The sequence below is a fragment of the Vicugna pacos genome, chromosome 17, assembly GCF_048564905.1.
Source record: "Vicugna pacos chromosome 17, VicPac4, whole genome shotgun sequence".
Lineage (NCBI taxonomy): Eukaryota > Metazoa > Chordata > Mammalia > Artiodactyla > Camelidae > Vicugna > Vicugna pacos.
Genome location: NC_133003.1, coordinates 19,985,006 through 20,006,350, shown reverse-complemented (window position 1 = coordinate 20,006,350; position 21,345 = coordinate 19,985,006). Strand labels below are relative to the sequence as shown.

At 54.4% G+C, this 21,345-nt stretch overlaps 3 protein-coding genes and 2 long non-coding RNA genes across 11 annotated transcripts in view; 2 read left to right on the top strand and 3 right to left on the bottom strand.

Annotated features, from left to right (window-relative positions):
- Positions 1–6,947, top strand: part of SETD2 (SET domain containing 2, histone lysine methyltransferase) — a 114,286-nt gene extending 107,339 nt beyond the window's left edge. For all 3 annotated transcript variants that reach the window (XM_072941152.1, XM_072941150.1, XM_072941151.1), the window contains 3 exons: positions 3,872–3,952; positions 5,685–5,786; positions 6,110–6,947. In XM_072941152.1, the coding sequence (XP_072797253.1) occupies positions 3,872–3,952; positions 5,685–5,786; positions 6,110–6,271 (345 nt within the window). In that variant the 3' untranslated portion in view covers positions 6,272–6,947. The remainder of the gene's footprint in view (positions 1–3,871; positions 3,953–5,684; positions 5,787–6,109) is intronic.
- On the bottom strand, positions 1,970–12,551 carry LOC140686743 (uncharacterized). 3 transcript variants are annotated; one of them, XR_012060629.1, is made up of 3 exons: positions 12,481–12,551; positions 2,681–2,797; positions 1,970–2,525 (listed from the first exon to the last, which is right to left on the bottom strand). It is a non-coding gene; the product is annotated as an uncharacterized lncRNA (long non-coding RNA). The 3 variants fall into 3 exon arrangements; XR_012060630.1 differs by lacking the exon at positions 12,481–12,551 and adding an exon at positions 8,145–8,374; XR_012060628.1 differs by lacking the exon at positions 12,481–12,551 and adding an exon at positions 2,889–2,961.
- Positions 9,052–12,710, bottom strand: LOC102537357 (death domain-containing membrane protein NRADD-like). Its single transcript, XM_072941154.1, is given in 7 exon segments — positions 9,052–9,922; positions 10,020–10,145; positions 10,148–10,158; positions 10,275–10,464; positions 11,146–11,226; positions 12,224–12,306; positions 12,569–12,710. Coding segments are annotated over 5 exon segments (726 nt in total). The 5' UTR covers positions 11,225–11,226; positions 12,224–12,306; positions 12,569–12,710; the 3' UTR covers positions 9,052–9,602.
- Positions 12,711–12,951: 241 nt separating this feature from the next.
- Positions 12,952–21,345, bottom strand: part of NBEAL2 (neurobeachin like 2) — a 29,867-nt gene continuing 21,473 nt past the window's right edge. The window contains 26 exon segments of the mRNA XM_072941148.1: positions 12,952–13,422; positions 13,507–13,642; positions 13,981–14,129; positions 14,206–14,364; positions 14,463–14,579; positions 14,830–14,924; positions 15,040–15,212; positions 15,375–15,484; positions 15,570–15,659; positions 16,293–16,409; positions 16,479–16,576; positions 16,676–16,793; positions 16,885–16,994; positions 17,108–17,238; positions 17,412–17,552; positions 17,636–17,760; positions 18,131–18,226; positions 18,337–18,653; positions 18,752–18,912; positions 19,399–19,534; positions 19,616–19,740; positions 19,858–20,015; positions 20,141–20,290; positions 20,377–20,733; positions 20,827–20,964; positions 21,178–21,337. Of these exon segments, the coding sequence (XP_072797249.1) occupies positions 13,321–13,422; positions 13,507–13,642; positions 13,981–14,129; positions 14,206–14,364; positions 14,463–14,579; positions 14,830–14,924; positions 15,040–15,212; positions 15,375–15,484; positions 15,570–15,659; positions 16,293–16,409; positions 16,479–16,576; positions 16,676–16,793; positions 16,885–16,994; positions 17,108–17,238; positions 17,412–17,552; positions 17,636–17,760; positions 18,131–18,226; positions 18,337–18,653; positions 18,752–18,912; positions 19,399–19,534; positions 19,616–19,740; positions 19,858–20,015; positions 20,141–20,290; positions 20,377–20,733; positions 20,827–20,964; positions 21,178–21,337 (3,769 nt within the window). The 3' untranslated portion in view covers positions 12,952–13,320.
- Positions 18,087–21,312, top strand: LOC140686742 (uncharacterized). Of its 3 annotated transcripts, none has more exons than XR_012060623.1 (7): positions 18,087–18,256; positions 18,736–18,935; positions 19,276–19,456; positions 19,812–20,035; positions 20,373–20,440; positions 20,845–21,033; positions 21,193–21,312. It is a non-coding gene; the product is annotated as an uncharacterized lncRNA (long non-coding RNA). The 3 variants fall into 3 exon arrangements; XR_012060622.1 differs by having other exon boundaries at positions 20,842–21,033; XR_012060624.1 differs by having other exon boundaries at positions 18,087–18,340; positions 20,842–21,033.

The following is a 21,345-nucleotide window of genomic DNA, read 5'->3' as shown; positions in this document are numbered from 1 at the left end:
GACCAAGAGTCTTTTCAGTTATGATCCCATCTTTGGAGTTAGGGGTAATTTGCAAAAAGATGCTTTATGAAATCACTTACCAACAATGGAGAGGGAACTAGGAAATCGCATTTGAAAAGGTATTATCAGAAACCAGAGCCCAGATCTCTGCAGAGCAGATAGTTAACTTGCCTGATAACGTAGCCTGGTCATCGTCTGGGGGATCAGAAACTGCTAGGGCTAAAACTACACTTGAGGCCAAATGGATAAGAGTATGAGGCCTGCTGGTTCCTCTTAAGGACCTTATTTCCAGGTTTTTATGAACTCCACTTCTCTCTGAATGGAGCACATGGAGCCTCTGTATAATGTAGTCAGACTTTTGAAACACTACTTCCTGAAAGTGCCTTAGAGATCTTTTTGTTCCTGTCCTCTCATTTCTTGGACCCACCACAACACACCCCCCCACCCTGCCTCTTTGACAGACTAAGGTATGGTATATAATGCCTGATCTAGAACCAAACTGAAATTATTTTGCTCTTCCTGCTACCAAACGTAGTAGCAACTTCAAAAAAGTATACTGGGTTTTTATTATTTTCAGAGATTGATCTTTCTTAACTTATTAATTGGTGTGTTGTAGAATTTAGGCTGAATCACGTGTATAGTGTTTCTGATAGCTCAACCCCTGTTTCTGGATTTGGGCTGCCCTGAAAGATAAAAGTTCCTCCTAAAATAATGTTTTACATTTCATGTTCCAGTAATTAAATTCAGGGGGAGAGAAGCATTAGCTGGGTACATCCTGCTCTTTGTCAGGACCCATTTCAGTTAGGCTACACTCCTAAGTTACAAGGCACACAAGTTTTATGACATGGTCTTTTCTGTATGTATAATAAAGGATAGAGTTTGCATTTGTTGAGTTACAGAGTGTGTGGTGACCAGAGCCATCCAGTTAGCTTAAAGCCATTCCCTACTTAAAGCCAGAAGGAGTGAAGACTTAATGTGAAGGTACATGGTCTTCCTTCTCATACTCATACTTAGTCATATTCTGACCAGATTCCTTGGGATTGCAGAGATGTCTCAGATGAAGGCTGACAGCAGGGTGAGCTTCTCCAGGCAGTAAGCTCTGGCTTTTTGCCAGGCACTCTGCCTGCTCATTTCACTCTGTGCTCTCATCTGGCCACTGCTCATACAGGTTTCCAACAAAATCCCTCATTGACTGATGCCTGGTGTGAGCCAACATATAGAAAAGGCAAACTCATTCTTGCTGAGGACCTAGGGGAACATACTGCTGTTTTATATCTCAAGAGTACTCTTCCCCCGTCTCTGGTAGATTCCTAGAATCTCAGCAAGAGACCACTTGCAGCACAGATAGATGTTCCCTACCCCCATGAAGTAGCCTATTATATTTTGGGGACTGTTGGTCTAGCCTTATGTCTTTTCTGGTATTAGAGGATTTTTAATTGGCATAGGCATTTGGGAAAGTTAATAGCACTTGATTTTAAAAGTTTATATACTTAGAAATGCTAACACTTCAAATGGAACTTTTCTGGAGCCAGGGGCAGAGAAGGTTCCCAAAGTGTTTCATGTCATTGTCCATCACGTGCTATCCTCAGCTCCAACTCTGGCTCCTCGTGTTGCTTGGCATTGGGCTTGAGTAACTGTTAACCAGTTTCTGAAAGTATTTCTTGTGCCATTTGCAGATCACAGGCCGAGAGCTACATGAATTTCAGTACTCCCAAGAGTACTTCATTTTGGTTTATGATTTCCATGATATAAGTCTAGGCATCCTCTGTTTGAGTATTTCCCTTCTTAATCCCAGCTGCACAGCATGCAAAAGGACCAGTTAAGCTCCTAGACAGAGCTCAGTGGATTGTGCTCTAAAACTGTATTTTTCAAGCCCTACTGACATCACCAAGTCAGAGATTAAATTAGAAGTGCACTGGATTTGTTTAGCTTCTTGAATACATCTCCCATTCAGAGGGAAGCAGAACATTCCTGTTTACACAGTATCCTCACTGCAAGCCTGGCCTCCTCTTTGTGACCCAGACCCTTGAGGGGGCTGTCATACCTCAAGGGGCCTTCTGTACTTGTTGCTGTTGATAACTCATTTTTGAGATTAGGAGAACAGCTGAGATTGTGTTGAAATTACCTTGGCTTATTCAGGCAATTCTTGATCCCTTGCTAAGTGAGATCTTACTGTGAAACACACCTACACTCTACACTCCTTGAAAAAATAACCACAAAATCCCAAAGCAAAACTTTTTTTTGAGTAAAGGTAGATTTATTTAGAGAGATACCTACTACATAGAGTGTAGGCTGTTTCAAAAGGCGAGAGAAAGGCCACAAGGTGTGGGGGTTGGGTGCTCAGGTTGGAGTAAAAATAGATACAGACTCCATAGACAGATAGATACAGACTCCATATCCACTTCAGTGCCGGCCGTCCCTGAAGATGAGGGAGCGAGAGGGGTGGCCACGAAGAGTGGTGTTGCCAGTTTTTGTGGGCTGGGTAACTTCACATGCCAACAAGTGGGAGGACCATTCCAACTACCCTGGGGAAGGGGCCAAAGCAAAACATTTGAAAATAGTTATTTGTGTTTTGTTTCCTGAAACCAGAGGTAGAATCTGTTTTTTCTACCCTGCCCTCCCTTTCCTGTTCCCAGTAGCCACAGAAAGTAGAAAAATGGAAAATATGTAAAGCTCTTACAACAAATCAGAGAAAGCTGATTTACAGAAGCCCAAAGCCAAGGGAGTGTCGCCTTTCTCTGGAGCCAATCCAGAGCAGAGGGAGTTGAACAGCTCCTTCATCACCAGCACCTTCATACTGTTGATGGAAATAGAGGAATCAGAACTGAGGGTGGGTTGGGAATAGAAAAAGTTTTGTGCTTTAAGCGGCTAGCAAAAACACGAAGTACCTATAATACCAGCTGCAGCTTCTGCATCCATCTGAAGTGACTTGTATTCACAGAGGGGATACGCATAATCTTTTCCACGAAAAGGTACATTTACTAGGAAGAGGCTTGATGGCTGGTGGTGAGCAAACGTATGGGGAGATGACTTTGCATGGCAAGTGCTCTCACCTCTCAGCAGTGCCTGGTTGTGGGGAACTTGGCAGTCTCCCCCCTCCCCCCAGCACTGCTGGAAGGGAATATTCCTAGGTTTGTCATCATCTTACCATCTTGGGACAGAGTATCTTCTGTTGTAGATCCTACTCACCTATTCACTGACTTGGATGACCCTCGTGTCCCCCTCAGATACTTAGATGCCTTTTTAGTCTTTCCATTCCTGAACTGAGGATACCAACCTCCAAGGAGCATCTCCTGCATGCTGAGACTGTCTCCTACAGTCTGGCCAGCTCTGCCTTTGGAGGAAAAGTGATGAGTATCCAAGGGGTGTGGAGTGACTTGAATGAGGACCATGATGTGGTTGGACCTTTCAGTTGTGTGGCAAAAGGTGTTCAGAACAGAGCATTTTGTCTTTGTCCTGGAATCCTAGAATGTCAGAGATGGGAGAGGTGGAGTTCATCAAACCAGGGCCTCCCTTGACACTGCAGCTCAGAACAGGGGCCTGAGTGTCCAAGTCACAGAGCACATTTCCTCTGCAGAGAAAGTCACCCTGAAACAGATGTTTAGCTACATCAGAGATGTAGCTTAGACTTAGGGTAGAGAACTAGAACTTGGTTTATAGGAACGAGGCCAGAGCCAGATGACAGGATTTAAACATGAGGTGAGAGTGGTAACAGCAGCTAAGCTGACTCCAGGCCGTGTCCCTTTAGGATCCTAATACCAAGAGTCAGGTATCTCACCTGGGGGAAAAAAAAGGAAGGTTCTGGAAGAACAGGGCATCACTAAGCTGATCTCTCATGCCCACACTGTTGTGTTTTCTTTTCCATTTCTAGACTTCAAAAAAGCCTAAGACAGCAGAAGCAGACACCTCCAGTGAGCTAGCTAAGAAGAGCAAAGAAGTATTCAGAAAAGAGGTAAGGTTTGGTGGCTGTGCTATTTGTAACATTAGGCTGCCTTCCTTTTGGGTGTTCCCTTGCTTCTGTGATTTGACTGTGCAGTGGTTATGTGATGACACATTGGTGTGATTCTTTACAATTAGGTAAGAAGCACTTTTGTACCCATGATCTCGTTTTACCCTACAGCAAGTGCTTGAGGTAGGCAAGACCAGAACTGTCATTCCTCTTATGTTGGTGGAGGATCTCTTAAGGTTCAGAGAAGGCAACCTGTAGACAGAAGAGTTGAACTCATGCCTTCTGGCTCGAAGTCTAGTTCTCTTTCTGTGATACCTCATTTGGTGGCTGCCTGATGAAGTGATTGGGAGAAAGCTTTATGTTGCTGGAAGTGTGTTTCCAGCTATCAGGACACTAATCCTTTCTGCCTCAAGGCATCCAGATTCTGCATTCCAGCCTTTCTTCACTGAAGTGGTTCATGGTCGGTTGGAAGTAGACACGTAAATAAGCAACTGTGTGTGGCAGCTGTGTGACGAGTGTGCCACAGTAGGGCTGGAGGCCACTATTCAGGGTATCAGGAAGGGCTCTTGGGTCAGGGGTAGAAGTTTGCCAGGTAGATCAGGAGGGATGTAATTCAGGCAGTAGAGTGTACAGAGTCAAAAGAAAGCATCGTCCCTTCCGGGGAATCCGTGGACTGTAGCACAGGGTTTGCGAGGGGTGTTGGAAGATGAGGCTGAACAGTGTTGTGCTACTTTATATAGGGCCTGTGTGTCTATGAGTTACAGGGAACCACTGCAGGATTTTAAGCTGGGAATAAAGAAATTTCCTATTGTATTTGAGGATAGATTGAAGGGAGAGAGTATGAAGGCCAGGAGACCACGGGAAAACTTTGAGTAAAAGCCTTCTCTAGGGATAAAACTTAGTTTCTCACTGTCCCTGTGTAAAATTATTGGCATTTCAGCTCAGCCAACTATCAGCTGTTTATTTAGTGCCTACCTTGTGTTTTAGCCTGTTCTTTGAACATCTCAAAGCTCACTGACTTACAGGGCTAGGTAGACCCTGTTCATGGTGCTCCATGGCAAAGTCGCTATCACTGACCTCCTCGCTCCCTTTGTCCCCTGGGATCTTAGCACCACAAATACTTCAGCAGTCCTGTGCCTGGATCTCTTTTGAGAGCCACTAGGTAGGACAGACAGTACAGAAATAACTCAGAGGGACACTGGAAGTTGTGTATTGAAAAGGTCTTACTCCAGAGCTTCTCCAGCCAGCTGCCATACCATGCTTCCATCTGCTTGGCACTGATGTAGTGTGACTCAAATGAAGTGCAACACTTACAGACTAAGTAGCCTTCTATAACAAAATGGTAGCCTGGAAAGGCCCTGTCTGCCCTGCCTCCAGGGGCAGAGGATTTAGCTATAGTCTCTTTATGCCAAGGACACAAGATCTGTTAGCTGAAGCCTGGGGCTGCCATGAGATTCAGCAGTGGAGTCCTGCTGCTCGGTCCCTCCATCTGCTGCTCTGTCAGGCTTGTTCAGTCCATCCAAGGGAGCTTTTCCCCCTCAAGGCTGACCTGGGGTCCTTTTCTCTTATATCCCACTGGCATACTAGCATTCTTCTGTCCACACTAGCCAGCCTGAGTGAGGGAAAGGGAAGGATTGGCTGGCTCTACTTGCTGTCTTTTCTGATTATTTCCTCAGTACAACTTCATGCCGCCTCTGGGCTATTAAGCAGTATATTCTCTTCCCTCTGCCTGCAGATGTCCCAGTTCATTGTCCAGTGCCTGAACCCTTATCGGAAACCTGACTGCAAAGTGGGAAGAATTACCACAACTGAAGACTTCAAACACCTAGCTCGCAAGGTACTCCCCCTACTTGTGGTCTTAGAATGCTCTGGGCAAACTGCACCTTCTAAGACGGTCTCTTTCATCATAGAAAGTGGGTTTTCCTTGCCGGATGCCCAGGCTGGGGACACAGGAACAGGGAGGGAAGATACAGGCAGGGAAGTTCTCTAAGAGCTGAGCTTCCCCTTTCTGGTGATCCCAGCAACAGCCTGCCCCAGCTACCCCCTTGGTCAGCTGCCAGTCTTGGTAAGAAGGGCCCCAAGACAGCAGGCTGGTCTACCCCTTCAAATCATTTCCACTCTGATTGGTGGCTGTGGTCTTTCTTCCTGTGTCCTGGACAGCTGACTCACGGCGTTATGAATAAGGAGCTGAAGTACTGTAAGAACCCTGAGGACCTGGAGTGCAATGAGAATGTGAAACACAAAACCAAGGAGTACATTAAGAAGTACATGCAGAAGTTTGGGGCTGTTTACAAACCCAAAGAGGACACTGAATTAGAGTGACCTACCGGGCCAGGGTGGGAGGACGGGCAAGCTGGTAGGACATACTTTGGGGAGAAGAAATCCTGTGGGCCCTCTCTGCCCCGCCCCACTCCACCGACAGGGCTGTGCTACTGATGACACATCACCCTGGGGAATTCAAGTCTGCAGATTTCAGGTGAAAGCCACAAAAATGAGCTCCATCTTCAACAAGCAGTCCCTGGTTGTGAGCTGTTGGTAGAGGCCATCAGAGGCAAGGGCTTAGGCCCTTGAGACCTTCCCTTCTGAGACCCTGGCCAGGCCTGACCCCACTCTCACACCTGGGTCTCCTCCTTGGCGGTGCTGTCAGCGCACAGACTCATGCGCATCCCCACCCACAACCCCCTTACGCTGAAGATCTGTATTATATTTTAATGTATATGTGAATATATTGAAAATAATTTGTTTGTTTTTCCTGGTTTTTGTTTTTTGTTTTGCTTTTAGCCTCTACGTGCTAGGATCACAGGAAGACTTTGTAAGGATGGTATAAGTTCTCCTGCAAGGTTTAATTTGTTATCATGTAAATATTCCAAAGCAGGCTGCCTTGTGGTTTTGGCCAGCCTTGTGCTATGTTGATAAGATTGATTTACTGCTTAAAATCACTTTACTTTATCCAATTTTTACTGAACTTTTTATGTAAAAAATAAAATCAATTAAAGAACTTGGCATGTGTGTTCCGTAAAAGCTAGTCAGGCATGTTTGTATAAAGTGTTGTCACTGTTGAGAGAGGAGATGATGGCCATAGGTGTGTGAAGTCCAGAATTACTCCTTGAGATTAGAGTTTATCACACACAGGCCTTCCCCACAGGCCCCCTGTGACTGAGGTAGACATCTTACACGTGTACTCTGAGCAAAGGAAGTGGACCTGAGGCCTCCCTGGCACTGGGCTTCATTACTTTGCTTAATAATAGCCCAGCGAAGTGAAAGGCACTTGTCTTTCCTTTTGTCCCTTCTGGCTGGCAAGAGGCAGGGAACCTCTTCCCTCCAGAGACTTGAGTTACCTGAGGGAGGCCACAGGAATGCTTATTTGATATTTGGGTTTCCTGACCCCCCACCAGGCTCCCTGACACTGGGCTTGGATACTAGAGGGGTCCAGTGCACAGGGTAACGACAGTGATCACGTGGAGGACACAGGGCTCAGTGGAGACACATGCCACTCCTGATGAACCCGTTGCCTAGGCAGTGAGAAGGGCCAACCAAAAGCTTCAGGCCAGCCTGGCCCATCTCTTCCTCACCAGGGTGATTTTGCTCACTGTACCAAAGCCCTTGGGGAAGAGGCTGTGGTCTGCCCAGTCTTGGGTGGGGTGGGCAGCAGTTACTGCCTGCTGGGCCCTTAGAACTCGGGTTGTGTTCATTTGATCCTCACAACCTGAAGGCACAGGAATTGGCACTGTTTGGATGAGGAAAGTAAGACTCCTCAGTGAGGCTCAGTATCTTATCTGATTTCCTTGAATTAAAGGAATTGTCGTAAGAGGAGACAAACACCTACTTTGAAGACGTAATCATTAGATGTGCCATTTAACAACGTAGCCAAAGTATTTTGCCATGGTCCTGCAGCCTTAAACTGTTAAACTCAAGCACATTATTGTACCAACTAACGTGCTTGAGCACGTGAAAAGGGATGGGCTTGCCCTGCAGAGGTCAGCCATGTGTGTTGCTGCTTTGCAGCAAAGTCAAACTCATGGTTTTACCTGAGGCTCTAGGTTCCTCCAAGGAAATCTGGGAGGCCTTTCATTAAAGGGTGGTGACCAAGGAGCTGTCAAGTTTCAGAAAGGACCTCTTTGAAGAGGAATTCTGTTATTTTACCTCCCTTTAAGTTTTTTTTCCAAATCTTCCCCTTTTACACACACCTCGATACCTTTAAGCTCAAATCCCTTTGGTGGTGATGAGGGGTGCAAGCTAATCCAGGGCCTGTTCATGTCTCTCAATGCAGGATTTCAGTCATTGCCGATCCGATCCTTGGTAGCCCTCTGAAGTAGGTGTGGTGTCTCCAGTGCACTGGCCTGATTCAAGCTGACCAAACACTCAGCCTTTCCTGCTTTCTCTCCTGGGTTATTGCCCAAGGGTCATTTCCAGATGAAGGTGCCTCTAAACCTGTCCTTATTTTAAGGAAAAGATTTACAGGGTTAAGCAGCCCTAGTAAACTGAGGAAGGAGCAGAAGCAGCAGTCTGATGAGTTTGGCACTCACAGCCCACCAATCCTAGTCACATCGCAGCAAGGGGACAAGATCTACTCTGGGCCCCAGTCTCCTGAGTGAGTTTAGGTGTCTGTGTTTCTTAAGTGCTCTGATCCTGATGGAGGCCAGGATGGTAGCCACTGTTCCTTCTTAGACAGGGCCTGTCTGCTAGAGCAACCCCCTCCAAAGGCACAGTAACCAACCTGCCCGCCTATTCATTCAAGGTGGTCATATACACGGGGTGCAGATGGTCTAGCTGCAGCTGCCCTGGCTCAACAGCCCCTCAGGTAGGTGGGATGACCTAACTTGTCCTTGGCTTGTGTGGAAACCACGTAAGCAGCTGTGGAAGCCATGTTTAGACCTCCTCTCCTCTCCTGAGTCTGGAACATAGGTCTTGAAACAAAAAGCCTTACTTCTTTTTTCTCACCTAGAGATGACCTGACGCCCTTGGTAATTAGCCTTCCAGAACCAGTCTGCCTCTGACCTCCTCCTTGCGCGGGCAGGCTTCCAGCCTCCCTTTGATGTTGGTCACAGCACAAGTCAGGAAAATGGTCTCAAACCCAAGGCCCCTTGGTGCCAACCTGAGAGTCAAGGGTGAGGGTAGGAGGTTGCCTACTGTGCATGCCAGTCTTTTTATTCTCCAGCAAAGGAAGCTAAAGTTCAGAAAGGTAAAATACTTCCTAACACAACTCAGCCAGTGAAGGCAGTGTGGGATGTGACTGCCATTCTGCCTCCAGAGCTCACACATCTGCAGGTGCACACTGCCAATTTAGGGGCTCTTCCTACCTTCTAGGGACCCTATCCTTTTTCTGGGCCTCTGCCGCCACATAGCCACCCACGGAGCCAGAAGTGCCAGGACAATAGTCCAAAGTTGCCTTTAATATGGGATACAAAAGTAGAAAGCAACAGTTGAGGCTAAGTAAGGGGAGGGGGACAGAACCATTCCTTACCACCAACCTTCCTGGAGGAGGGTAGGGTGAGGGGAGGTGAATGGTGGCTGGATCATCTGTGCCCCCCTGGCACAGAGCAGGCTGAGGTCACCAATGCCAGGAAGCCCGTGAAAGGGAAGGTGTATGAGATGAGGGTGGTGGGGAGCACCAGAGCAGGTTCTGCGAGAGGCCAGGCTGTAGAAGCATCACTTACACCACAGAGCAGCCCTCAGCAAAGGGGCCCAGGACCCGGACCACATCTTCATGGCCCATGGAAGCCAGGGTGTCTGCTAGCACCCTGAGGGTGGCACTGCTGCCCTCTTGGAAAGCCCAGTCTCTCAGCAGGGTGTAGGCTGGCACCTGGCTCTGGGCCATGGTCTCCACAGCCTCAGACCGGTAGCCCAGGCGGCTTGCCAGGCCCTGCCAGCCTTTGTCAGATTCACCAGATGCCTCCAGGAGCTGCTCCACTTCCTCCTGCTGCTGCCGAGGGAGATGGAGGTAAAGCCGGCAGCCAAGCTCAGGATGTGGCCCTGAGGTGAGAGACATGAGGGGCACATGAGGGTCAGACAGGCTATGTAGTGTGGCAGAGCTAGGATGAAGGACTATAGACTGGGGTAGAAGACTCACCCTGGCTGGGAGCACAGGGCTCCAGACCACATGGAGAGTCCTGGAAGACAGTGCTATCCCCATGCATCTGATCCCTGTTGAAAGCCCCCAGCTCTGCAGTCCGAGCTTTGGCCAGTTGCTGTCTCTGTGTGAGCGCCAGCTGTGGGGAGCAGGGGGACCTGCCAGCCTGCTCCAGTCTTCACTGAGTCAGAGAAGGAGCTGGCTGGGAGTCCAGATGGGGAGAGGGTACCACAGGACAATGCCCAGACCACCTACCACTTGAAGGCCACATAAGCAAGCAGACCGAGGACTACAGTGGCCAGGAGGGAACAGTAGACAGGGATGATGCTGCCCGAGGCCCCTGGAGGCTCAGGGGGGAATGGAGAGGAGGTGCCTGGGGCCAGGGCTCCCCCTGCCCCTACCCACACCCCTTCCCTGTCCCTGTCGTGTTCCCTCCAGGTCTTATCTGTAGAGAAAAGGACAGACAGGATCAGGAGCAAGGAATCAAGGCGAGGGTCCCTAGGCAGCAGACACAGACTGCTAGAAAGACTTGAAATAATAGTCCCTACTATGTAAAGTCAAAAGCTCATACCATAGCATCGAAGATGACTAATTTGTTCCCCACACTTAGCTCCCACAGCCTCCCCTTTGTTCACCATCCTTGGACACCTAGCCCTTCCCTGATGCACCTCCTCTCCAGGCTTCCAGACATCTGCTCTTGCTGGTCTACCATCTCCATCTGACAGCCTGGCAGGAATCTCCTCCCCTGGGAAGTCTTCCTTGAACTCTCCCAGCCTCTCCCTTTTCTGGCTCCAGGCCTACCTTCTCCATCTACTATGGCACTAAATTGTGTCCGGTCTTTCCTACCAAGTCTGGACTGTGACAGGACACTGATTCACGTTGGTCCCTGTGGGGGCCTCTGGGCACGGGAGATCTTGTAAATTTTTGCAAAATAAAGCTGAGCCAGAAGGCAAGTAAATGCTGCTGCTCACTTCTGCCTGTAGGCCAGCTGGTCCCCACAATCCAGTGCAGGCAAGGCACAAGAAACAGGGACTCCAGGGTCTGTGACTGGACTTGTGTGTGGCTGACCCACCTGTGCTACCCTCCTCTTACCCAATGCCCAAAATTTGTATCAAGAGATGCTTACCCACATGGACCATGCCTTCCCTGTGGCTGGAGTTGTGAAGCATGGTTCTGCCAGCTAGTAGTGCTCCCAGGGGCTGCATCTCTTAGAGAAGGAGTTAAAGTGTCATGGGCAGCGCCCAGGCAAAGGACCTGGGAGACTTATGCGTTCAGAAGGGGCTGTGTATAGGGACATGGGGGGAATTCCTCAGGCTTAAAGTCTGGAATCCCTTAGGGTAGTCTGTCCCACTTTCCTGGTTCACTTCATCCTGATTCACTCCAGGGCTGGGTACCCTCCATGTCCCCACTCACCAATCGGGACCAGTTTCCTCCAGGGTCAAATGGGGTGGAGGTGATAGAGCTGGCCGCAGCTGGAGGAGGCCAGGGTGCAGCTCAGCATGGAAAAGGGCACACTGGAAACCCCCCTGTCTTAAGAGACCTCGGCAAACCCCTGGTCTGAGTCCAGGGATGGCAATAGGAGAACCAGGGAGACTCCCATCCCCATTCTCAGCCAGAGCCAGGTGGAGACTTAAGTGGCTAGTAGGAAGCTCCCCAGAGTTCCCAGTACCAGCACAGTTCCTGGAGTGACTATGTTCCCATTCCTGTCTCCAGGGTCAGTGTCCAGCCCTCACCTCCTGCTCAGAGGCTGGATGGGAGGGTACTCTGATGGGCTCAGCAAAGGTAGAGGGCATGTGGACCCAGAGGACTCCTGGTCCTTTCTCTGGGAATTTGGAGAGGGTCTGGAGGCCAGAAACCTGAAGAAGACCACTCAATCCCAGGAACTATCTCTACATGTAGGCTGATACCTGATACTGCTGCGACTGCAGGTCCTCAGGATGCGTCCTGAGGCCTGGGGAGGAGACCCTGGTCTGGGCTGAGGAGGGGGAAAAGGATGGAGAAGAGACCTGGGGGAAGGCCCTTCAACTCCCCGACATCCACCACTCCACATCTGGCCTGGTCCACCCCAAGCATTCCAAACTCACTTCCCTGGGGAAAGGCACGGGCCCACGTGTGTGGCAAAGTCCAGTGTCGGCGAGTGAGTCTGGCACAGATTCTGTGGCGACTCTTGCCGTGTGAACGATGTGTACATTCGCGTTACTTACCACATAAGCGGCCCTTTCTGGATCCTGGTTGGCGGATTAGCCAGTGTATAGCGCTTGCAAAGAGCCAGGCGTTGTGTGTGTACCTGACCACCCCCCCAACACACATGAGCTGCGGGATTGGAGCCTCTACCACACACACCCGTCTCCAGGTCCACAAAAGACGCACACACAGCAACACCGCACACCCACACTGCCCTGGCTTCCCACACGCATCCTAACCCAGACGTCAGCACCATAACGGACAACATCCGCAGGACCTCTGGTCTGCAAGTGTGGGGCCTGGAGGCAGCCTTCAGCGCCTCCATCCAGGAAGACCCAGGACTCCGTCCCCAATCCGCTCCTGACCTGCAGCAGCCGACCCTCCGCAGGTCCCAGGATACGCCCAACCTCACAGAACGGGGCCTCCGAGCCTCGGGCCGGGGAGGAGGCCAGAGTGGAGTTCCTGGGTAGGCCAGGTTCTGCCCCCCCCCCCCAACCCCCGAGAGTGGGGAGGAGAGCTGGGAAGTGAAGGGGGCTGGACACCGAAGGGCGGGGCGGCACTGGAGGGCGGGGCCGCTCGCGGTCTTGCCCCGCCCGGCTCAGGAACGTGTACATGCGCAGAAGTGAGTCCGAAGCCTCACATGAGAAACCGCGGGCGGCGCCGAGCGGAGGTGACAAGTCTCCTTGGGACTTGAGCCCAGGGCAGGCTGAGACGCAACGCGCGCACGCATGCTCGGAGGCGGAACAGCTACAAAACTAGTCCAGGTTTATTGCTGAGATGGGAGAACGGGGGTGGGGAGTGCGCCCTTAGGATTAAGGCCACAGCCCGGCCCCTGTGCTACGGCGGGACGGGGCCCTGGGAGCCTGGATCCCCCTCCTCAGATTGTGCAAAAATGCTTGCGGCCGCTGAGGCCAGTGCTGGGACTCTGGGCGGCCCCTCTGCCGGCGAGGGGCCAGACTTCCTGGAGTGACACCGCCCGCCAATCCCTGAGCTGGGCGGAGGTGGGGGCCCTGCCCACCCCCTAAGGCTGGGTGTCGCCTCCTCCTGTGGACTCCTGGGCGGGGCCTCGGAGGCGGAAACTGCTGGGGGCGGAGCTGCGCAGTGGGGCGCAGGGCTGTCAGCGGGCCTCTCCAGGGTTGTACTCTGTCTCCCCGGAGGACACCTGGGAGATGCGCCTTGAGGACCGCCACAGCTTCCGCGCGAACTGGCTACTGCGCACCTGGTAGGAGTAGGAGCAGGCTGGGGTCAGCCAGGACCGTCGCTCCCGGCCCTGTTCGAGGGGCTGGCCTGCCTGCATCCTCACCTCAGAGGGCTGCCCTGCGCCCACCACGATAAGCTTGCCGTCCTCCAAGCCCACGAGCACATGGCTGTGCTCCTTGGTCACAGCAACGCTGCGGATGGGCACCTTCATGGGCAGGGGAGGCGTGGCTGGCAGCAGTCTGCAGGGAGGGAGGGCATATGCATATATATGAACTCATGACTGCAAGGAAGCTTTGTATCCAGCAGATGTCCCTTCATTCTCCCATCTACCTCCTTATCCTCATTTGAAGGATGGCTTGTTTAAAATCGACACATAAAGAAATCCCCCACAAATGTGTGGCTAAGGGAGGCCCAGGATAAGATCACCCCACTGTGGAATGGGAGAACAGGTGACAGGCCTTGAAAAATGTGTGCACAGACATGTAAAGAGGGTGTGGGTCCACGGGGGCACCTCCCAGTGTCCTCTGCCAATGACCACCACCCTGAAGGACCATGAACCCGTAGTAGTGGGGCTCACTTGTTCAAGTGGAAGATGTGTAGGGCACACTGGGCCGTGCCCAGCAGAACAAAGTCCTCCGTCACCGCAAGGGCTGTGGGCTGCTCCACCAGGGGCAGTGAAGCTCTCAGCCTCCCATTCACCGAGTACAGGTGCAAGGAGTAGGTGACCTGGAGGAAGCAGGAGGTATCAGCAAAGACAGAACCCCAACCACCTCTATCTTGGCTGGGCACCCTTTTTCCTTACCTGAGCCCCCAGACGCTCCCGCGCTGAGCTCTGCACCACAATCTGGCCCTCTGACCCCAGCGCCAGGTAGGACACAGGTCCAGGCAATGTGGCCCCAGGGGGCCTTAGTGCTGCTACAAACTGGCCACGGCGTACAGTATGGATGATCACAGTACCATCCTGCAGGAAAGCAGCTTAGGGTGCGAGGCAGAGGTATCTGGGCTTCAGGGGCAGTGCCCAGCAAACTCAGCCTCCCCCAGGCACAGGCATTCACACACCTCAGATCCAGAGACCGCCATGTCGAGTTCAGTGCTGATGGCCACACAGCTCACTGCAGCCTCGTGCCCATATAGGATCTGCACAGGCTTTGATGCCAGCCCCACTGAGAGACCACCCTGTGGAGAACACCAGCACTGGCTCAGGACTGGGGCATCCCACTACCTTGGCCCCTGAGTGAGAAGGCTAAAGCTCACGAAAGCGAAGGCCTTGCCCAAAGCCAGAGAGCTGGAGGGCTGTGGAGCTCCAGACTTGCTTATGGTAGCAGGGGGAGGGGAAGAGAGGAGGGCAGGGCTAGAGGCCAACTGAGGGGCAGATGGACAGCAGGGTTGGACTGTGGGGGCCCCATGGGGCTTCAACCTGGCACACCTGTTGCAGGAGCCGCCACACCATGCACGTGGTGTCCCGGGAGCCTGAGATGAGGTAGATGCCACAGGAGTCCAGTGCAAGGCAGGTTACTACATCTGCATGGAGGGAGGGGAGGGCAGGGTACAAGCAGAGCAGAGCAGTTACCCCTCCCTGGCTAGCCTTGGAACCCTACTCCCACCTGCACAGCCCTAGCTCCAGGGCTGCCCATACCAAGGTGGCGGCTGAGCTGGTTCAGCAGCTTGCCCCGGGGTAGCGCAGTCACTCGCAGGCTGCAGTCCCAATGGCCACCACTGAACAGCAGCTTCCCGTCGGGGGCCACCGCCAGAGCTTGCCCACTTACGCCACTGCCTGGCACCCACGGGCCGCTCAGCAGTCGCTGCGTCCTGACCCAGTGAAGAGGACCACAGGTAAGGCCACATAGGGGACCCAGGCCCTCAGAAGCCATGGCCAGAGCCTGCAGATGGCCTGCATTTTGATTGGGTGGGGAGACAACTCTGGGTGCGGGGTAGTTACAGCCCACCCCTGCCCACAGCCCTCTGTCCTACTTGGGGTTGCCCATGGTGGGGTCTTTGCTGAAGCTGAAGTAGTTGCTTATGTTGCGGTCATAGGGCAGCCAGCTGTGGATGCCCAGCAGCCCACTGGCACTCACAGTGACCTGCAGGTGAGAGGGGGCAGAGGTGGGTTTGGGCAGAGTCAGAGACGGGGTAGAGCTGAGGTGGAGCCCGGCCCAGTGCACTTACCAACAGGTCTGGGGAGCCCTGGGTGATGAAGGAGTGGGGCTGCCGGTGGGGAACCAGAGCCAGTACGAGGGGCACGCCCTCGCTGATGACCTGCAGGGGGAGTGTGGGGCTAGCTGGTGCCTGAGCAACCAGCGGGGGCTCCCACTACACTATCTGCTCCCTGGAGCACCACTCTGTCCCTTGGTCTCAGCCCCCAGGAGTCACAGACTAGGTGCCATAGAGGCAGAAGTCCCTTTGAGAAACAGGCATCAGAGACCAGTGGGCCTTCAGGAAGGCTCCTCAGAAAGTGAGTAAGAAACCAAACAGGATGGACAAGGAGGACCCTTCTAGGGTCTCAAGCTCAGTTTCAACCTTGGTCCTCCACCCCATCACTCCATGTCCCCCAGCCTGCCAGCAGGAGCAGAGAAGAGCCTAAACACATCAGGGGGCACTCTGGGCTGCAGGCAGGGAGGTAAGGGAGAGTAACCCAGGCCAGATTTCTTCCTTCTTGTCTCCCTAAGGATGGTCAGATGAGTCAACACCATGTCCTAGCCCTCCCTCCTGAAGAATGCACCCCTCTACACCTCTCCTATCTTCTCTGATGTCTACCTCTTTTTCTAAGATGTCTTAATATCAGTGACCTTGATTTAGGTTTTCCACCTGCCCCAAAGGGTTGGTAAAGACAGTGGGATTAAATGCATTTCACACAGAACAGAAGGAAGTTGAGGCCCTGCCTCCTCTAACCTCTGCAAAAAAGGCCTTGAGCTCGTCCAGGTGCTGGAAGATGCTAGGTGAGTTAGTGTCCAGACGTGCAAAGCGTTGGGCTGCTTCCTCAGCTGAGAGCCGTGCTGGATGTGGCTCCTGTGGGCAATGGTCGATCAGCACTGTGGCCTGGGCATCCCTGGCCACTGTCTTCCAACCCAGCCTTACCTTCAGCAGCTGACAGGGAGTCTGCCCAAAGTTGCTGATAATGCCCTCCAGAGCCTTCCGCTCCCGCTCATCTGCTACTTGGTCTAGGTCCACAGCCCCTGAGCAGGAAGGCAGGGTGGTCAGGACTCCCTCTGTGCCCTCTGCCTTCACGCCTCCTCTGTACCCCGGCCCCCACCTGAGTCCAGGGCACTGCTCACCCTCATAGGTGCAGTAATAGAAGACGTTGAGGGCCTCTTCCGCGGCTGGACCCCGCTGCTTGTAGCCAAAGATGAGGTCGATCCACTGGTGCAGGTGGGCAGACACATACTCTGATTCCTGGGAGTGACAAAGGGGCAGCCAGTCCAGGGACAGCTGACCATCACCCCACCCCTCAACCTGGCTGCCCACCTGTGTGTGCTCATCTCACCAGAGCCCGGCGGTGCTGCTGGATGAAGTCCTCAGGAGAGCTGGCCCACGGGGGCAGCACCACGTCTCCCACCTTCTCGTTGGTCAGCTGGAGGCAGCCCAGGTCAAAGCCTGGCACAGAAGACTGGGTCAGCTGTCTGGCTGTGCCATCTTCATCTGCTCCCTGGCCACCCCCAGCCTGCGCGCTCCATCCCCATGCCTCCCACCCCTACTCCAGCTCTTACCGTTCTGGTTCTCTAGGAAGTCCGGAAAGTAGAAAAACTCTGGGATGAGCTCCTTCACGTCGGCTGGACTCTCCAGGCGGGCCTGCCAGGCTGCCGCCACCGAATGGAACTGCCGGTCAGAGCAGTCAAAGCTGGGGAGGGGCACGGGCCAAAGTAAGGAGGGGTGAAGGGGGACATGGAGGGAGAAGTTGTGGCTGCAGGAAAGCAGGGAGCCAGAGGGCCTGGGGTGCCTGGAAAATCTGCCTCTTCCCTTCACTGCCCGGCCCCGCCCCACATGATCTGCCCACCCCGCCCGGGGCCGCACCGGCCACTCTGCAGCTGGACGTGCAGGGAGGTGAAGGGTTCCACACGGATGAGGTAGTGCATCACGCCCGCTGCGTTGGAATAGTGGGTGCCATAGTGGAACTTGTCAATGGTGCCTGCTGGGTCCTCGAAGCTCTCATACCTGAGAACACAGTTGACGGAGTCAGCAGAAGGCCACCCCTTGTTCATCCCAACTCCTGAGCCCAGCCTTGTCCACACACTCACTTCTCCCTCACGAGCTGGGCGTGCTTGGGGTTCACCACACCGATGGGTTTGGACAGGTCCCGGAAGACGGCTGGGTTGCTGAGGTCCAAGGCTGGGGACACGTAGTCCTGTAGGACCCAGGGGAACTGGCCGCCCACCCAGGCAGGAGCTGCATGAGGGTCCTGATGGCCTCCCTGCCACCCTGCCCTGCCCTCACCCTCGCCCTCAGGAAGATGGGCAGAGCCCACGGGTCAGGTCAAACCATGTGGAGGGGCTGCAGGGGAGCAGGAGGGACTGCCTGGGACAGGATTCTCTTCACGGAAAACAGAGGCCAGGAGGGGAGGAGAGTAGGGCTGGGTGTGTGTGGGGAGGGGGTGGCAGGGAACAGAGGCCAGGTCTCAGGCAGCACCTGCCTAGGACGAAGCTGAGAGCTCGGCCCATCATTAGTGCCCATACTTTGGTGAACCGGGGCTGGCAGAACAGAGGGGTAGGGTGGAGGCGGGAGCAGGCCCTCACCACAGGGTACTGAGATAAGTCATTGTAGGTCCGCCCCGCGATGGTGTTGAGTTGCATCAAGTACTCGAAGTTGGAGATCTCACGCTGTACCCATTTCTGGGAGGCAAGGCCAGGGGTAGGCAAGAGGTGAGCCGGTTGGGCTGCCAGCACTCGAACCAATCACAGGGCCCTGACCTCACCTGCTCCTCACACTCCAGGGCTCTCACCTGGGTAAGGCCTGAGGCGCGCAGCATCTCCTGGGGGGAGCGGCTGCTCAGGTAGCCTTGGGTAGGGGGTCGTAGGCGCAGGAGCAACGAGTACACCTGGTTCCGTACCTGGGTGTGGGGCGGGATGGGGCAGGGCTGGGGCCTGGGGGCCTGGAAAGGAGATGAGGCTGCGGCCCCGCCCACCTTGCACGGGAAGTTGAGGAAGTAGTTGGCCTGATCAATAAAGAAGAGCTCAAGTGCTGAGCGGCGCAGGTTGAAACGCCGTAGGTGGACCTCGCGCAGCTGGGCCAGTGGGCGCCGGAAGTCATGGCCAATGCCTATGGGAACAGACAGCGAGTGCAGGAGCCAGTCGCCCTGGCCCCACCAGACCCCAGCAGCCCCTGCTGTCCCTCCAAGCAGCTCCATCAGAACGCACCTTCCTCAGTTTCGACACGCTCAGTGCTGCCGTCATAGAAATACACGTGCTGTGTGGTGACCTCCAGCAGCCCTGGGACCACAGCTACCACCGTGACCAGTTGGCACTCAGCTGACAGCACCAGCTTCTCATGCTGCTCGTCCAGTTCTGCTGCCTCCAACCTGGCGGCCAGCACCCACTTCAGGTACTAGGCCCTGGGACCCCCTTCCCAACAAGTCCAGGGACCACACTCCCAGAGTGCCACCAACTCATGAGGTACATGGCTCATGACTCCCAGAGGAGAGGGAGGAGCTGCCCAGGGTCCAGACTGGCCAGAAAACTGGGCCTCTGAATGTCTGCCAGGACATGGACTCCTGTCCCCAGCTTCTCCTCGCTCAGCCCGTGCCCACTCCCATGGGCCCCTGTCCTGGTCTGGTTTGTGTTTCTCAGTCCTGCTCTGGGGTGCCTAGCCAGGAAAGAGCTACCATCTATCTGGGTAGACAGCTCTGCCCAACCCCTCTCTTGATTTTGGACCATCCTTTCAGGGCGTTCAGTGCTGCAGCAGGAGAGGAAATGGATTCAGGAATCAATTCCACTGCCCGAATGCACACACTGGAGCAGACCGCTTGCCCGCCACCCCCCGACAACTCTCTCCCAGCCCCACTCACGCCATCTCCAGTGCAGCCAGATCATCCTCGCCCAGCTGGTCTTCCTGCAGCTCCTCGGGTAGGGTGCTGACTTTGGCCTCTTTGGTCACTGCTAGAGGCAGCGAGGCCTCCTCGGTGGGTGTCAGAGGAGCCTCACCTGCAATGAGCCCAGTGGTGCTCAGCCAGAGCTAGGCAAGACAGGGCATATGAGGTTGGATGACTCAGCACACCCTCTCACCCAGGTTGTCGCGTAAGGCGCTGGCTTCCTGGTGAGGGTTGAAGTTGTGGTTGGGCACCAGCTTCAGACGCATGCGCGAATATGTCTCGGCACTGGACAGCTTCCAGCGGGGGGTGGGAGGGTCCCTATAGATATGTTCCCAGTGGTGGTCATGAGTAGGGGGCAGAAGTCTGTAGACCCTCTCTGTTATTCCCAGGCTTCACCCTCAAGGCACCCTCCTGGCCCCCCCAAGCCTCGCCCACCTCAGGGCCCAGGCCCCGCAGGGGCTGGAGAGCTGACGCCACAGCGCCCCCCAGTGGAGCAGGGCGGTAGAGTGCTGCGTTGCCTGTTGTTTTAGCGCCGCTGCATAGCGCAGCCCCTCCAGGCGCGCCCGCCGCTGCGCAGGTTCCAGCACCAGCTCCTGGCGGGTTGGAGGAAAAGGTGAGTCCCTTCCTGTACTGCCCCTGTTTCTCCACCCTGTCCCGTCAGCCGTGCCCTGCGTAAACAAGTGGAGCAGCTCCCCGTCCTCCACCTCGGGCCGCACACCTGGAAGGCCCGACGGCTGTGCGCCCGTTCCCGCTGGCGACGCTGCCCACTGCTCATGAGCATGTCGTAGCAGGTGTTCCAGAAGCCCGACATGAGGTCATGGCTCTTAGCATAGGTGTCCATTTCGAACTGCGACATGGTGGGCTGCACCTGGTGGATCGGACAGGGAGAGGAGACCAGTGTTCGATGTGGGTCCCAGCCTCCACTTCTCTTCCCGTGCCCCTACCTCCAGTCACCTGCTTGTCGATGAAATGACGCCATTCGGGGGTGGCACAAAAGGCCTGGAAGTCCTCGAAGAAGGTAGGGCTGCCATTGGTGGGCGGCAGGGAAGGCAGCCCCCACTGCAGCCCCAAGGGCCCGTAGGCACGGTCCAGCAGCGTGCGCACCAGCGGCACCAGCCATGAGCATCGCTCCGCAGCGGTGGCTGCAGCAGGGCGCTCCTGGTCCCCAGGGGGAGTCCCTGAGGGTGGGGTGTTAAGCGCCCGTGCCAGAGCCGCCTCCAGCTTGGAGAGGACGTAGCAGGCCTCCTCCCGGCGCATGGGCACTGCGGTCTGCAGCAGCGCGTGCAGTTTCACATAGGCCTGGGCGTGCAGCTGGGGATGGAAGGGGTGTGGGTGGCACCAGTCACTCCTAGAACTCCCTACACCCATCACACCCTCCTCCTTTCACATCCACCCTGTGCTCACCTGTGGGTCCTCCAGCAGGATGTAGCCAAGCACGAGGCGCAGGCCAATCTGTGCCATCTCTCGGAGATCCGCGGTGCCATTGGCCAGGTGTGGCCAAGCTCCCAGGCGATCAAGCAGGCTGCACACACCTTCAAAGAGCTGCCATACACCACATATTCCAGGCAGCCGCCACCAAAGGAGGCCAAGAGCCCATGGAGAGAGAGCAAGGTAAGGTTTGGGCTGGGGGCCAGAGAGGTTTGAACAGACAAACCTAGGCTCAGACACCCAAGCTACACGTGTGCACTCATCCACCTCCCAGACGCCCTCAGGCGCATGTCAATGTGGTACTCATGCCCCTCCGAGCTGTCGTACCTTCTCACTCCACAGCTCCTGGTTACCGTGGCCCTCCGCGCACAGAAAGTCCTGCAGCAGGCGCAGCAGCCAAAGCGCATGCTGGGTGAGGCTAGCCAGGACCCCAAGTGAGGCCTCTCTGATGTCAGTCAGGGCTGATTCCAGCATCATCTCCAGGAGGCTGGGGTT